This window comes from Delphinapterus leucas, chromosome 5 (assembly GCF_059928025.1).
Source record: "Delphinapterus leucas isolate spDelLeu-1000000601 "Yukka" chromosome 5, BTC_Dleu_Yukka2, whole genome shotgun sequence".
NCBI lineage: Eukaryota > Metazoa > Chordata > Mammalia > Artiodactyla > Monodontidae > Delphinapterus > Delphinapterus leucas.
In genome coordinates this window covers 33,955,424-33,968,233 of record NC_143133.1, presented here as the reverse complement: position 1 = coordinate 33,968,233, position 12,810 = coordinate 33,955,424, and the positions used below count along the sequence as shown (strand labels likewise).

The 12,810-nt window shown below is 38.5% G+C and overlaps 1 protein-coding gene across 4 annotated transcripts in view; it reads right to left on the bottom strand.

Moving 5' to 3' along the window:
* Positions 1-998, bottom strand: part of PPA2 (inorganic pyrophosphatase 2) — an 83,983-nt gene extending 82,985 nt beyond the window's left edge. For 2 of the 4 annotated variants that reach the window (XM_089911609.1, XM_089911611.1), the window contains exon 1: positions 790-998. In XM_089911609.1, the coding sequence (XP_089767735.1) occupies positions 790-973 (184 nt within the window). In that variant the 5' untranslated portion in view covers positions 974-998. Of the gene's footprint in view, positions 1-3; positions 195-789 lie in introns of all 4 variants that reach the window. The other 2 variants (XM_089911610.1, XM_022567068.3) reach the window with 2 other exon arrangements.
* Between the last annotated feature and the right edge of the window lie 11,812 nt (positions 999-12,810).

Below are 12,810 nucleotides of genomic sequence, written 5' to 3'. Positions count from 1 at the left end.
GACCTGGGTGTTTTCCCATCTTAGTCGGCCAGGTCAGTGCCCCAAGTCGCTTTGCCCTCTGGGTTTGCTCAATTTGCGGAGGAGAATGAGCTACTTTGCAACCAGCGAGGCTCTTGATCGTGGATCGCATTCAAGGTGCAAACTCGTGAGTATAAATTCACGTTGCTGGCAGACCCTTCATCAGAGTCCCTGCCCTGAAAAAGAACCACTGGACCTGTCATCTCCGAAGTCCCGCCTCATGGGCGGCCCTCAGCAGTTTTGTTACATCCACTGGGAGGGGTAGGGGAGGGGGAGGGGAGGGTAAGGGAGGGGGAGGGGAGGGGGAGGGGAGGGGGATGGGAGGGAGAGGGAGGGGGAGGGTAAGGGGGAGGGTAAGGGGGAGGGTAAGGGAGGTCGGCTAACCAGTGGACTCTGCTCCTCGCGTTCGGAGTTAACGCGAACCCAGAACAGTGACGCGGGCTGGGCTAACGGCTGCCGGCCCGGCCAGGTGACCGGACGCACTCCCACGCGCGCTCCGCCCGCGGCTCGGGGAGGGCGGTTGGCCGCGCCCAGGGTGACCCGGGCGCGGCCCAGCCGGCCGCCCCGCGTCTCCGCGCTCCGCGTTTGGGGACTTAGTCCGCCGTCCCCATCTCTGGCAGCTCCCATGGCTCGGCGCTGGCCCCCGCGTGCGGGAAAGTGACCAGAACCGCGCGGCGATCGCGGCGGGCCCGAAAGAGGGAGGGATGGAGGCCGCGCTCCCATCCCGAGACTCCGGTCCGGCGCGCGATGGGAACCCCTCGAGCTACTTACTGAAAAAGAGGCGGTAACCGAGAGAGTGGGGCTGGCCGCGCTCCTCTGTGCGGTAAAAAGCCATGGCGCGGCGCGGCCCGGGCCCTGCGCTCGCTCCCCGCGGCAGGCGGGCGGCGGCAGCGGCAGCCGGGGCGCCCAAGCGCCAGGCCCAGCTGGTGCGCAGCAGTGGTAGCAGCACGCGCATGGCGTAGACCCGGGTCCGGTTTCGCGCGGGTGGTGCCGGGGGACTGGCCCAGTCGCACGCCGGCGCCCCCTACCGCCCGGAGTCGTCGCTCCCGGCCCGGGGCTTGGAACCCGCCCCAGCCAGGCTGGCCCTTGAGACTGCTCTTTGAAATTAGAGCGCCCGGTGAACTGCCAGTAATACACACGGTACACGCAGCGAGATCGGGATTCAGAGATAATCAAAACAAGGTCCACCGCCCCTGAGCAGCTCACTGCCACTTATTAATGCATACATGCATTCACTCCTTTACTCATCCAGACAGTATTTACTATCATAATATTGCTTTTATTAGAGTGATTTAATATTGAATGGTTACTCTGTCCCAAGCACCGCTCTAGATCCTGTCCAATGTAGGAGAAAAGCATGCACGCACGTAAAAACATCACTTTGAGACATAATGATCAGGACTCCTTGTGAGGACTTGACCTTGACGTGACTTATAGAGCCAAAAAACGGTAACTTCCTCAAATGCTTTCTCCTCCATGAAGCCTTTTTCTGTTTAACCCAAGTAGAGGTGATTTACCTTCCTTTTTCTTACATTTTCATTCCTACAATGGCACTGTGTACTGTGCATATATGTTTGTGAGCTTATCTTATTCCCCATTTCACCCTGACCGGCCCACTGGATTGTCTACGTGCCAAGCACTTGAGATTTAGCATTTTTGAAGAATGGAACATCCATCATGTCTTGCAAAGATAATGGCTCCTTTGTGCTGAGTTAAATTGTTCCTGGAACTCCTTCTCTACCAGATCTTTCTCATGAGCATATGAAATTCTACTTATCGGCTTTTCCAAAACACTTATGAAAACATCTTCTATAGGCACTATCTCCACTTTTTCATATTCTTCCCTCATCTCAGTCCAAACGGCTTCCTCCACCTTCACAGGGTTACCAATGACCTCCTTGTCAAATATGAAGGTCAATTCTCATAACAAATCAGAATGAGAGAATCCAGAAGAGAGCATTAAATAAGACACTTTTTAATTAGAAATTAAAACTTTTAAAGAAAATCAAATATTTCAGTTGTTTCATCTGTAAAAGTTCAAGCAAGAAGAATAGTAATTTTATGTTGTACACCTGAAACAATACCTCAATACACGTTTTAATTAAAAATAGATTGAAAAATAAAAAGAGAAGAGTAGCAATTTTACAAGAAGTGGCAAAAAAGTTCACTTATGATCTTTGCAAAAACTAAGTGAAAGAGTTTTAATTAAAAGAGAAGCCATTTTTAAAATAATAAACTACGGTAATAAAAATTAGCTAATAAATGAAATGTTAATAAGCACAATGAATACACAAATTCATGAAAAATATAATTCTAACTTAAAATTCTGGCTCTTGCAAGAGAAGACAAACATCTTTATGTAAATTATGTCAATTAATTTATAGTAATTAAGTCACAGTTACAAGATCTGATCCAATTCAAACTAGTTAACCTCTCTCTGTTCCATGGCTACAAACAACATCCTCTGGTTATTAATGTTAACAAGATAGACAAGATTTTTAACAATTGGTGGAAACAAGCTTTTACTCACAAAAATCTGAAAGCAGAAATCTTACCAAGATGACTCTATAGTCATCATGTAACTTTATATAGAGAGGATAGTACTTACATCTACCTAGGCAGTGGTCAGGATTTTGATCAACACCAATGTCTGGAGGTAAGTGATACAGGGCTTTCCTATATGAGGGAGCCACCTTATTTCTATCCTGTTGCTCTGATGTATTCGATCTCCACTGCTGAGGTAACCTTCACAGTTCAAAGTGACTGCTACAGCTCCAAGCATGGCATCTTCAATCTACCTAGCAAGAAAGAAGAAATAAAAGAAGGATGTATCCTTCTCTTAACAACACATCCCAGAAATTGCATACACCACATATACTTGCATCCCATTGAGCAGCACTTAGTTGACTGTCCATAACTAACTGTAAACTAGCAGTCTTTTTTCAGGGTGGTCATAAGCCCAGATGAAAATTAGGAGCCATACTACTACAGAAAAAATGGAAACTGAATATTGGAGAAAAACCAGCAGTCTGCCATAAATGTCATTTGCTTTTCCTATATCCAACTTCCCTGGAAATGTCGGTGAAAAGTTTACATATTTCTACTGCAGTTGTGAACAAGGTTCACATTCTTGGGCACCTGAGTTCTTTCAGCATCTCCAATTATTTCATGACAGTTAAAATTAGGAGACTGGTCTACCCAAGTTCCCAAAAAGATCTCTAGGAGATATCATCACTAGTTAGTTAGACTCCCTACTTAGATCGTAGATCCTAAGATGTTTTTGTCAACAGTAGTGGCTTTGTAATATGTCAACCTGATTAGGCTACAAACTATAAGGCAGACTCTCCCATAAAAAAGAGGGAAATTTCTTTTGTGCATATACCATGATGGTTGTATCATTTTATTGTTTCCTGACGTAGAAAAAAAGCTTAATTGTTCTTTTAACCTTTGAAATTCAGATGTTTCAACAAGACAAAATCCTATTAAGATAAAGTTGTGGGCTAATTTCTAATGATCTATATATTCTTAGAATGAGACCAAACATTCCAGGTGTCTGATTCTTAGACATGTTATTGCTCCATAGCATTAAACACAATGACTTTCTTTTTAAAAAAAAAAAAATGAGGTATAGTTGATGTACAATATTATATAATTTTCAGTTGTACAACATAGTGATTCACAATCTTTAAAGGATAGAGTCCATTTGTAGTTATTATGAACTATTGGCTATATTCCCTGTGTTGTACAATACATCCTTGTAGCTTATTTATTTTATACATAGTAGTTTGCACCGCCTAATCCCCTACCCCTATCATGCCCTTCCCGCCTTCCCCCTTCCCGCTGGTAACGACAAATTTGTTTTCTAGATCTGTGAGTTTCTTTTTTGCTACATTCACTAGTTTGTTGTATATTTTAGACTCCACGTATAAGTGATATCATACAGTATTTGTCTTTCTCTGTCTGACTTATTTCACTTAGCGTAATGCCCTCCAAGTCCATCCATGTTGTTGCAAATGGCAAAATGTCATTCTTTTTTATGGCTGAGTAGTGTTGAACGATGGCTTTCTTTAGAAAATGATGAAGAGAAGACTTTTCCCCAGAGAATTCTTCCTCAAATTAACACCATAAAGTTTCCTAATACTTGTAGTTACCCATTGGGAGAATCCAGCATATAGTTCTAAGGGCCCTCTTGCCAATGGCTTTCCTTAACTCTGGCAACAGATTTATTCATAACTGCCAACAAGTTATGTGCATCCTGATTTGAGAAAACCGACAAACATATTAAGCATTTTTAGAATATGAAATGTTTACTCAAAATGAAACATTGACACTTGTTATTTTGTAAATTACATTTTAGAGTGTTACCTAGTTTATCTTGCATTCAGAAAAGTAAGTAAGGAATTTTATTAAATAAGTTTTCACTTATTGTTAATCATTTAAGTCCTCATCTTTCATTCCCTACAATTTACTGAAATATTTAAGAATCAGAATTAAGAGTGTGTTATAGCAATAAGAAGAAATAATAGGTAAACCAGGTTAAAGTTCTTTAAAGATTTTCAATATGCATTTCTGAAGGTAATATTTATTACATAATATTTAATTATTTCTAATTTAGCCCAATGATGGGCTTGCATCATTGACATCCCCTGCTATTGTCAGGCAGCAAGTCTCAATTCTAGGAGTTTACAAGTTGGAGAGTAAAGACAAATACACACAAAACCATTAAATAACATTTCCGGAGTTTATATTGATAAAACACGCCAGAGGTTCTTGAATAGAGAATTGATTCCATAAACTGATGGTTTAGGAAAACGTTTAGAATAGCATGCAGGAGGAACCAGAATAGGAAGTAAAAGACAAGGTGTGTCTAGATATTGACAATGACGCAAGTATCAGGTGATGAGGACCCAGACGTTCGTCCTGGCAGTGGATATAGAAAGGGATGTTGGATTCGAAAAAATTTACAAAATTTGATGCCTGATTGGAAGTAATGGAATAATGAGAGAAGAGTCAAAAAAAAATCACTCAATTTTCTCTACAGAAGAACAACAACAGCAACAAAAGAAAACAACATGTGATGTTATTCTCAGATAAAAGGAAAGAAAAGTGGGAGATTAACTTGGAGATAAAATGATAAATTTGCCTTGGGACATGTTGAGTTTGAAACAGTGCAGACAGCTCTTATTGAAGATGGAATTCTTTTCACTGGTTGGATTCTCTGAAGAGCAGACTTTGAGATCAAGTGTGGTATGTACAGTGCTTACTAGGTTGCACCCTTGGGACTGGTACGTGGAAGTGAAGGCAAGAAAGTGATACTGGGTAGAGGGAGAAGTTGAGCTGTGATGCAGGCCCAGCAACAAGTTCAGCTGACCCTGCAGGACACCCTAGAGCATAAAAGGCCAGTTAGATTCGCCCAGTGTAGGGTCAAAATCATCGGCCTTTATAACCCCAATGATTGGATGGGCTTCCCTGGAGAGGGGCATGACTTGGACAAAGCAGCTAAGGCTGTTCCTGGAGAGGCTGACAGCCAAAGCAAATAGCCCTTCATTAAAGGGGGCACATCCCAGTAACTCCCACAATTACAAAACTGTGGTGGAGATGAGAGTTGGAGCTAAAGCAAAGTTAGTTAATTAGTGAATCCAGTTCTGTTTCTGCTTCTAACATTGGTAAACGTAACACAAAATCTACCATGGTTGTAGTTGTCATTTTCTGAAATGCTGGATTATCCTAGCAGGAAATAAAAGAATTTTAGAATTGTGGAGTAGTCATTCATGTGTTGACTTTTATAAAAGCACATATGTCTCTAAAATGAATGATTATCCTTACCTACAACGTAATAAATAAGCAAATTTAAAAACTGCTAATTACCGTTGCTCATGCTTGCTAGCCAATAGCTAGCTTCGGGGGCTGGGCCATGAAATACAGCAGTAGTCAATAAAAGGAATGAGAATTTAAAAACAATTCTGAACATTTCCTAACTTATCTGTTTAGGGACACATAGACTGTGATATTTCACTGGTTTTTGAATACTTTATCTAAAGGGGTAACTTTAAAAATATTTTTATGTTACCAAATGTCTAAATTTTTGTCATATTAGTGACAAATGTTCACAAATATTTCTAAATATTATCTAGAGTTCATGTTCATCCACTATTTGTCAGCCAAACTTTTTCCTTCTAAATACATGTCAAAGTTCTGTACCATTTCTCACTTAAATACTATTATTCTATTGAGAAACAAGGTTATCACCATGACAACACAGAACCTTTGTGGAGCAGAGCTGCCATACTTATCTAGTATACATACCTTTGGATCTTTACATGAGAGTGAAATAAGCATCTATTTTATTTAAGCCACTAGTATTCTTGTTTCGGTTTTTGTTTTCTGGTTCTCCCAGCTGAACTTTATTCTAATCTTAATTTTTTTCTTCTTGCATAAGAAAATATTTTAGGGTAACTTTTGACTAACTTAAGGCCCCCTCTTTACTACCTAAACAATTTTATTCAAAAATGCTGTAAAAATGTTACATGACCTATCATTATGATGTATTTAAAGTAAGAAGTTATTTGTACTTGAAAGAAAAAAAATGTAATATGTTCAACTCTAAAAACCGACTAAAATAATACTAAAAGGGAAGCTAAGTTGAAATCTTAAGCAGACTGGCAGAAAATCTTTGCAAAACACACATCTAATATATGACTGGTATCTAAAATATGCAAAGAACTCTAAAACCTCAACAATAAGAAAATAAGCAACCCCATTAAAAAATGTGGAAAAGATCTGAACAGATGCCTGACCAAAGATATACAGATGGCAAATAAGCATATGAAAAGACGTTCAAAGTTCATATGTCATTAGGGTATTGCAAATTAAAACAACAATGAGATACCACTGCACACCTATTAGAATGGCTAAAATTCAAAGCACGGACAGCAACAAATTCTTCAAGAATGGAAAGCAACAGGAACTCTCATGAATTGCTGATGGGAGTGGAAAAATGCTAAAGCCACTTTGGAAGACAGTTTGGTGGTTCCTTATAAGACTAAACTACTCTTACCATATGATTCAGCAATCATGCTTCTTGGTACTTGCCAAATGAATGAAAAACATGTCCACACAAAAACCTGCACATGGATGTTTATAGCAACTTTATTCAAAATTTCCAAAACTGAGAAGCAACCAAGATGTCCTTTAGTAGGTGAATGAACAAATAAATGGACTATTACTCAGTGCTCAAATGGAAAAGAGCCATCAAGGCATGAAAAGACATGGAGGAATCTTAATTGCATATTACTAAGTGAAAGAAGTCAATCTGAAAGGCTACATACTGTATATTCCAACTATATGAATTCAGGAAAAGATAAAACTATGGAGAGAGTAAAAAGATGAGTGGTTGCCTTGGTTTGGGGATGGGGGAGGGTTGAATAGGATACCAGTCCTTTATTAGATGTGTGTTTTGCAAAGATTTTCTACCAGTCTACTTAAGATTTCTAAATAGAATAATAGTATTTAAGTGAGAAATGGTACAGAACTTTGACATGTATTTAGAAGGAAAAAGTGTGGCTGACAAATAGTGGATGAACATGAACTCTAGATAATATTTAGAAATATTTGTGAACATTTGTCACTAATATGACAAAAATTTAGACATTTGGTAACATAAAAATATTTTTAAAGTTACCCCTTTAGATAAAGTATTCAAAAACCAGTGAAATATCACAGTCTATGTGTCCCTAAACAGATAAGTTAGGAAATGTTCAGAATTGTTTTTAAATTCTCATTCCTTTTATTGACTACTGCTGTATTTCATGGCCCAGCCCCCGAAGCTAGCTATTGGCTAGCAAGCATGAGCAACGGTAATTAGCAGTTTTTAAATTTGCTTATTTATTACGTTGTAGGTAAGGATAATCATTCATTTTAGAGACATATGTGCTTTTATAAAAGTCAACACATGAATGACTACTCCACAATTCTAAAATTCTTTTATTTCCTGCTAGGATAATCCAGCATTTCAGAAAATGACAACTACAACCATGGTAGATTTTGTGTTACGTTTACCAATGTTAGAAGCAGAAACAGAACTGGATTCACTAATTAACTAACTTTGCTTTAGCTCCAACTCTCATCTCCACCACAGTTTTGTAATTGTGGGAGTTACTGGGATGTGCCCCCTTTAATGAAGGGCTATTTGCTTTGGCTGTCAGCCTCTCCAGGAACAGCCTTAGCTGCTTTGTCCAAGTCATGCCCCTCTCCAGGGAAGCCCATCCAATCATTGGGGTTATAAAGGCCGATGATTTTGACCCTACACTGGGCGAATCTAACTGGCCTTTTATGCTCTAGGGTGTCCTGCAGGGTCAGCTGAACTTGTTGCTGGGCCTGCATCACAGCTCAACTTCTCCCTCTACCCAGTATCACTTTCTTGCCTTCACTTCCACGTACCAGTCCCAAGGGTGCAACCTAGTAAGCACTGTACATACCACACTTGATCTCAAAGTCTGCTCTTCAGAGAATCCAACCAGTGAAAAGAATTCCATCTTCAATAAGAGCTGTCTGCACTGTTTCAAACTCAACATGTCCCAAGGCAAATTTATCATTTTATCTCCAAGTTAATCTCCCACTTTTCTTTCCTTTTATCTGAGAATAACATCACATGTTGTTTTCTTTTGTTGCTGTTGTTGTTCTTCTGTAGAGAAAATTGAGTGATTTTTTTTTGACTCTTCTCTCATTATTCCATTACTTCCAATCAGGCATCAAATTTTGTAAATTTTTTCGAATCCAACATCCCTTTCTATATCCACTGCCAGGACGAACGTCTGGGTCCTCATCACCTGATACTTGCGTCATTGTCAATATCTAGACACACCTTGTCTTTTACTTCCTATTCTGGTTCCTCCTGCATGCTATTCTAAACGTTTTCCTAAACCATCAGTTTATGGAATCAATTCTCTATTCAAGAACCTCTGGCGTGTTTTATCAATATAAACTCCGGAAATGTTATTTAATGGTTTTGTGTGTATTTGTCTTTACTCTCCAACTTGTAAACTCCTAGAATTGAGACTTGCTGCCTGACAATAGCAGGGGATGTCAATGATGCAAGCCCATCATTGGGCTAAATTAGAAATAATTAAATATTATGTAATAAATATTACCTTCAGAAATGCATATTGAAAATCTTTAAAGAACTTTAACCTGGTTTACCTATTATTTCTTCTTATTGCTATAACACACTCTTAATTCTGATTCTTAAATATTTCAGTAAATTGTAGGGAATGAAAGATGAGGACTTAAATGATTAACAATAAGTGAAAACTTATTTAATAAAATTCCTTACTTACTTTTCTGAATGCAAGATAAACTAGGTAACACTCTAAAATGTAATTTACAAAATAACAAGTGTCAATGTTTCATTTTGAGTAAACATTTCATATTCTAAAAATGCTTAATATGTTTGTCGGTTTTCTCAAATCAGGATGCACATAACTTGTTGGCAGTTATGAATAAATCTGTTGCCAGAGTTAAGGAAAGCCATTGGCAAGAGGGCCCTTAGAACTATATGCTGGATTCTCCCAATGGGTAACTACAAGTATTAGGAAACTTTATGGTGTTAATTTGAGGAAGAATTCTCTGGGGAAAAGTCTTCTCTTCATCATTTTCTAAAGAAAGCCATCGTTCAACACTACTCAGCCATAAAAAAGAATGACATTTTGCCATTTGCAACAACATGGATGGACTTGGAGGGCATTACGCTAAGTGAAATAAGTCAGACAGAGAAAGACAAATACTGTATGATATCACTTATACGTGGAGTCTAAAATATACAACAAACTAGTGAATGTAGCAAAAAAGAAACTCACAGATCTAGAAAACAAATTTGTTGTTACCAGCGGGAAGGGGGAAGGCGGGAAGGGCATGATAGGGGTAGGGGATTAGGCGGTGCAAACTACTATGTATAAAATAAATAAGCTACAAGGATGTATTGTACAACACAGGGAATATAGCCAATAGTTCATAATAACTACAAATGGACTCTATCCTTTAAAGATTGTGAATCACTATGTTGTACAACTGAAAATTATATAATATTGTACATCAACTATACCTCATTTTTTTTTTTTTAAAAAGAAAGTCATTGTGTTTAATGCTATGGAGCAATAACATGTCTAAGAATCAGACACCTGGAATGTTTGGTCTCATTCTAAGAATATATAGATCATTAGAAATTAGCCCACAACTTTATCTTAATAGGATTTTGTCTTGTTGAAACATCTGAATTTCAAAGGTTAAAAGAACAATTAAGCTTTTTTTCTACGTCAGGAAACAATAAAATGATACAACCATCATGGTATATGCACAAAAGAAATTTCCCTCTTTTTTATGGGAGAGTCTGCCTTATAGTTTGTAGCCTAATCAGGTTGACATATTACAAAGCCACTACTGTTGACAAAAACATCTTAGGATCTACGATCTAAGTAGGGAGTCTAACTAACTAGTGATGATATCTCCTAGAGATCTTTTTGGGAACTTGGGTAGACCAGTCTCCTAATTTTAACTGTCATGAAATAATTGGAGATGCTGAAAGAACTCAGGTGCCCAAGAATGTGAACCTTGTTCACAACTGCAGTAGAAATATGTAAACTTTTCACCGACATTTCCAGGGAAGTTGGATATAGGAAAAGCAAATGACATTTATGGCAGACTGCTGGTTTTTCTCCAATATTCAGTTTCCATTTTTTCTGTAGTAGTATGGCTCCTAATTTTCATCTGGGCTTATGACCACCCTGAAAAAAGACTGCTAGTTTACAGTTAGTTATGGACAGTCAACTAAGTGCTGCTCAATGGGATGCAAGTATATGTGGTGTATGCAATTTCTGGGATGTGTTGTTAAGAGAAGGATACATCCTTCTTTTATTTCTTCTTTCTTGCTAGGTAGATTGAAGATGCCATGCTTGGAGCTGTAGCAGTCACTTTGAACTGTGAAGGTTACCTCAGCAGTGGAGATCGAATACATCAGAGCAACAGGATAGAAATAAGGTGGCTCCCTCATATAGGAAAGCCCTGTATCACTTACCTCCAGACATTGGTGTTGATCAAAATCCTGACCACTGCCTAGGTAGATGTAAGTACTATCCTCTCTATATAAAGTTACATGATGACTATAGAGTCATCTTGGTAAGATTTCTGCTTTCAGATTTTTGTGAGTAAAAGCTTGTTTCCACCAATTGTTAAAAATCTTGTCTATCTTGTTAACATTAATAACCAGAGGATGTTGTTTGTAGCCATGGAACAGAGAGAGGTTAACTAGTTTGAATTGGATCAGATCTTGTAACTGTGACTTAATTACTATAAATTAATTGACATAATTTACATAAAGATGTTTGTCTTCTCTTGCAAGAGCCAGAATTTTAAGTTAGAATTATATTTTTCATGAATTTGTGTATTCATTGTGCTTATTAACATTTCATTTATTAGCTAATTTTTATTACCGTAGTTTATTATTTTAAAAATGGCTTCTCTTTTAATTAAAACTCTTTCACTTAGTTTTTGCAAAGATCATAAGTGAACTTTTTTGCCACTTCTTGTAAAATTGCTACTCTTCTCTTTTTATTTTTCAATCTATTTTTAATTAAAACGTGTATTGAGGTATTGTTTCAGGTGTACAACATAAAATTACTATTCTTCTTGCTTGAACTTTTACAGATGAAACAACTGAAATATTTGATTTTCTTTAAAAGTTTTAATTTCTAATTAAAAAGTGTCTTATTTAATGCTCTCTTCTGGATTCTCTCATTCTGATTTGTTATGAGAATTGACCTTCATATTTGACAAGGAGGTCATTGGTAACCCTGTGAAGGTGGAGGAAGCCGTTTGGACTGAGATGAGGGAAGAATATGAAAAAGTGGAGATAGTGCCTGTAGACATCTAAATATTAGGACATAGCTCTGGGTATCTTGAATAAAGAAAGTATCCTATATATTTGGTTGAAGTGAAAAAGAGATTTCCATCTTGTGTGACACATCTAACCACCTGACCAAGAGCAAAACGTGAGTCTCTGAACCTCAGTTTTGGTGGTTTAGACCTCAGGATGCCTAAACGCAAATAGTAAGTTTTATTTTCTAAAGTGACACTGTTTCACAGTTCTTTTCCTAACTCTACACTCTCAGAAGAGTCCCTGAGAACAAATCAATTTGTTGTAAAGCAATTGTTAAGCAGCTACTTGGAGGAAGGCACTGGGGCTGTCAACACCACAACTGTTTGCACAATCAGAATCAGGGCCACTTTAGGAGGAAGCCGGGGCCAGGGCTGCAGAGAGCAGATCCAAGGGCCCATGTGTTCCCGTAGGTCCCTTCCTAAAGCCCAGAAGCCTTTAAAACAAAAACTCAAATGCCAGAACTCCTTGTTCTACTGTAAAGAGACAAAAAGACAAATATGATCATAACTTCCTTGCAGAGTCTGTGTCCATTTGGAAGGAGGGACCAGGAAACTTAGTCACTGGCTTGTATTGTCTAATATTTGTTCTGTTTGGTGGAGCATGTTAAGGTGAAACATTTAGAGAGAATTGTGAAAAGATCTGAAGCCAGCCTGGCTGGAAAAGCTGAAGGATAGACATCTGGGGAGACAGAGGGACTTTGTGAAAAGAGGAGAGAGTCTTAAAATGGATTTTAAAGAAGTTTTGCCATATGTGGTGAAGTGTATCTCTTTCCTGAGACGTCCTTTGAAGGTTACAGGGACGTCTATATTACTCATTAACACTTTCAGAGTTAAGTTAGTATTTTAAGGAAGATGAAATATACT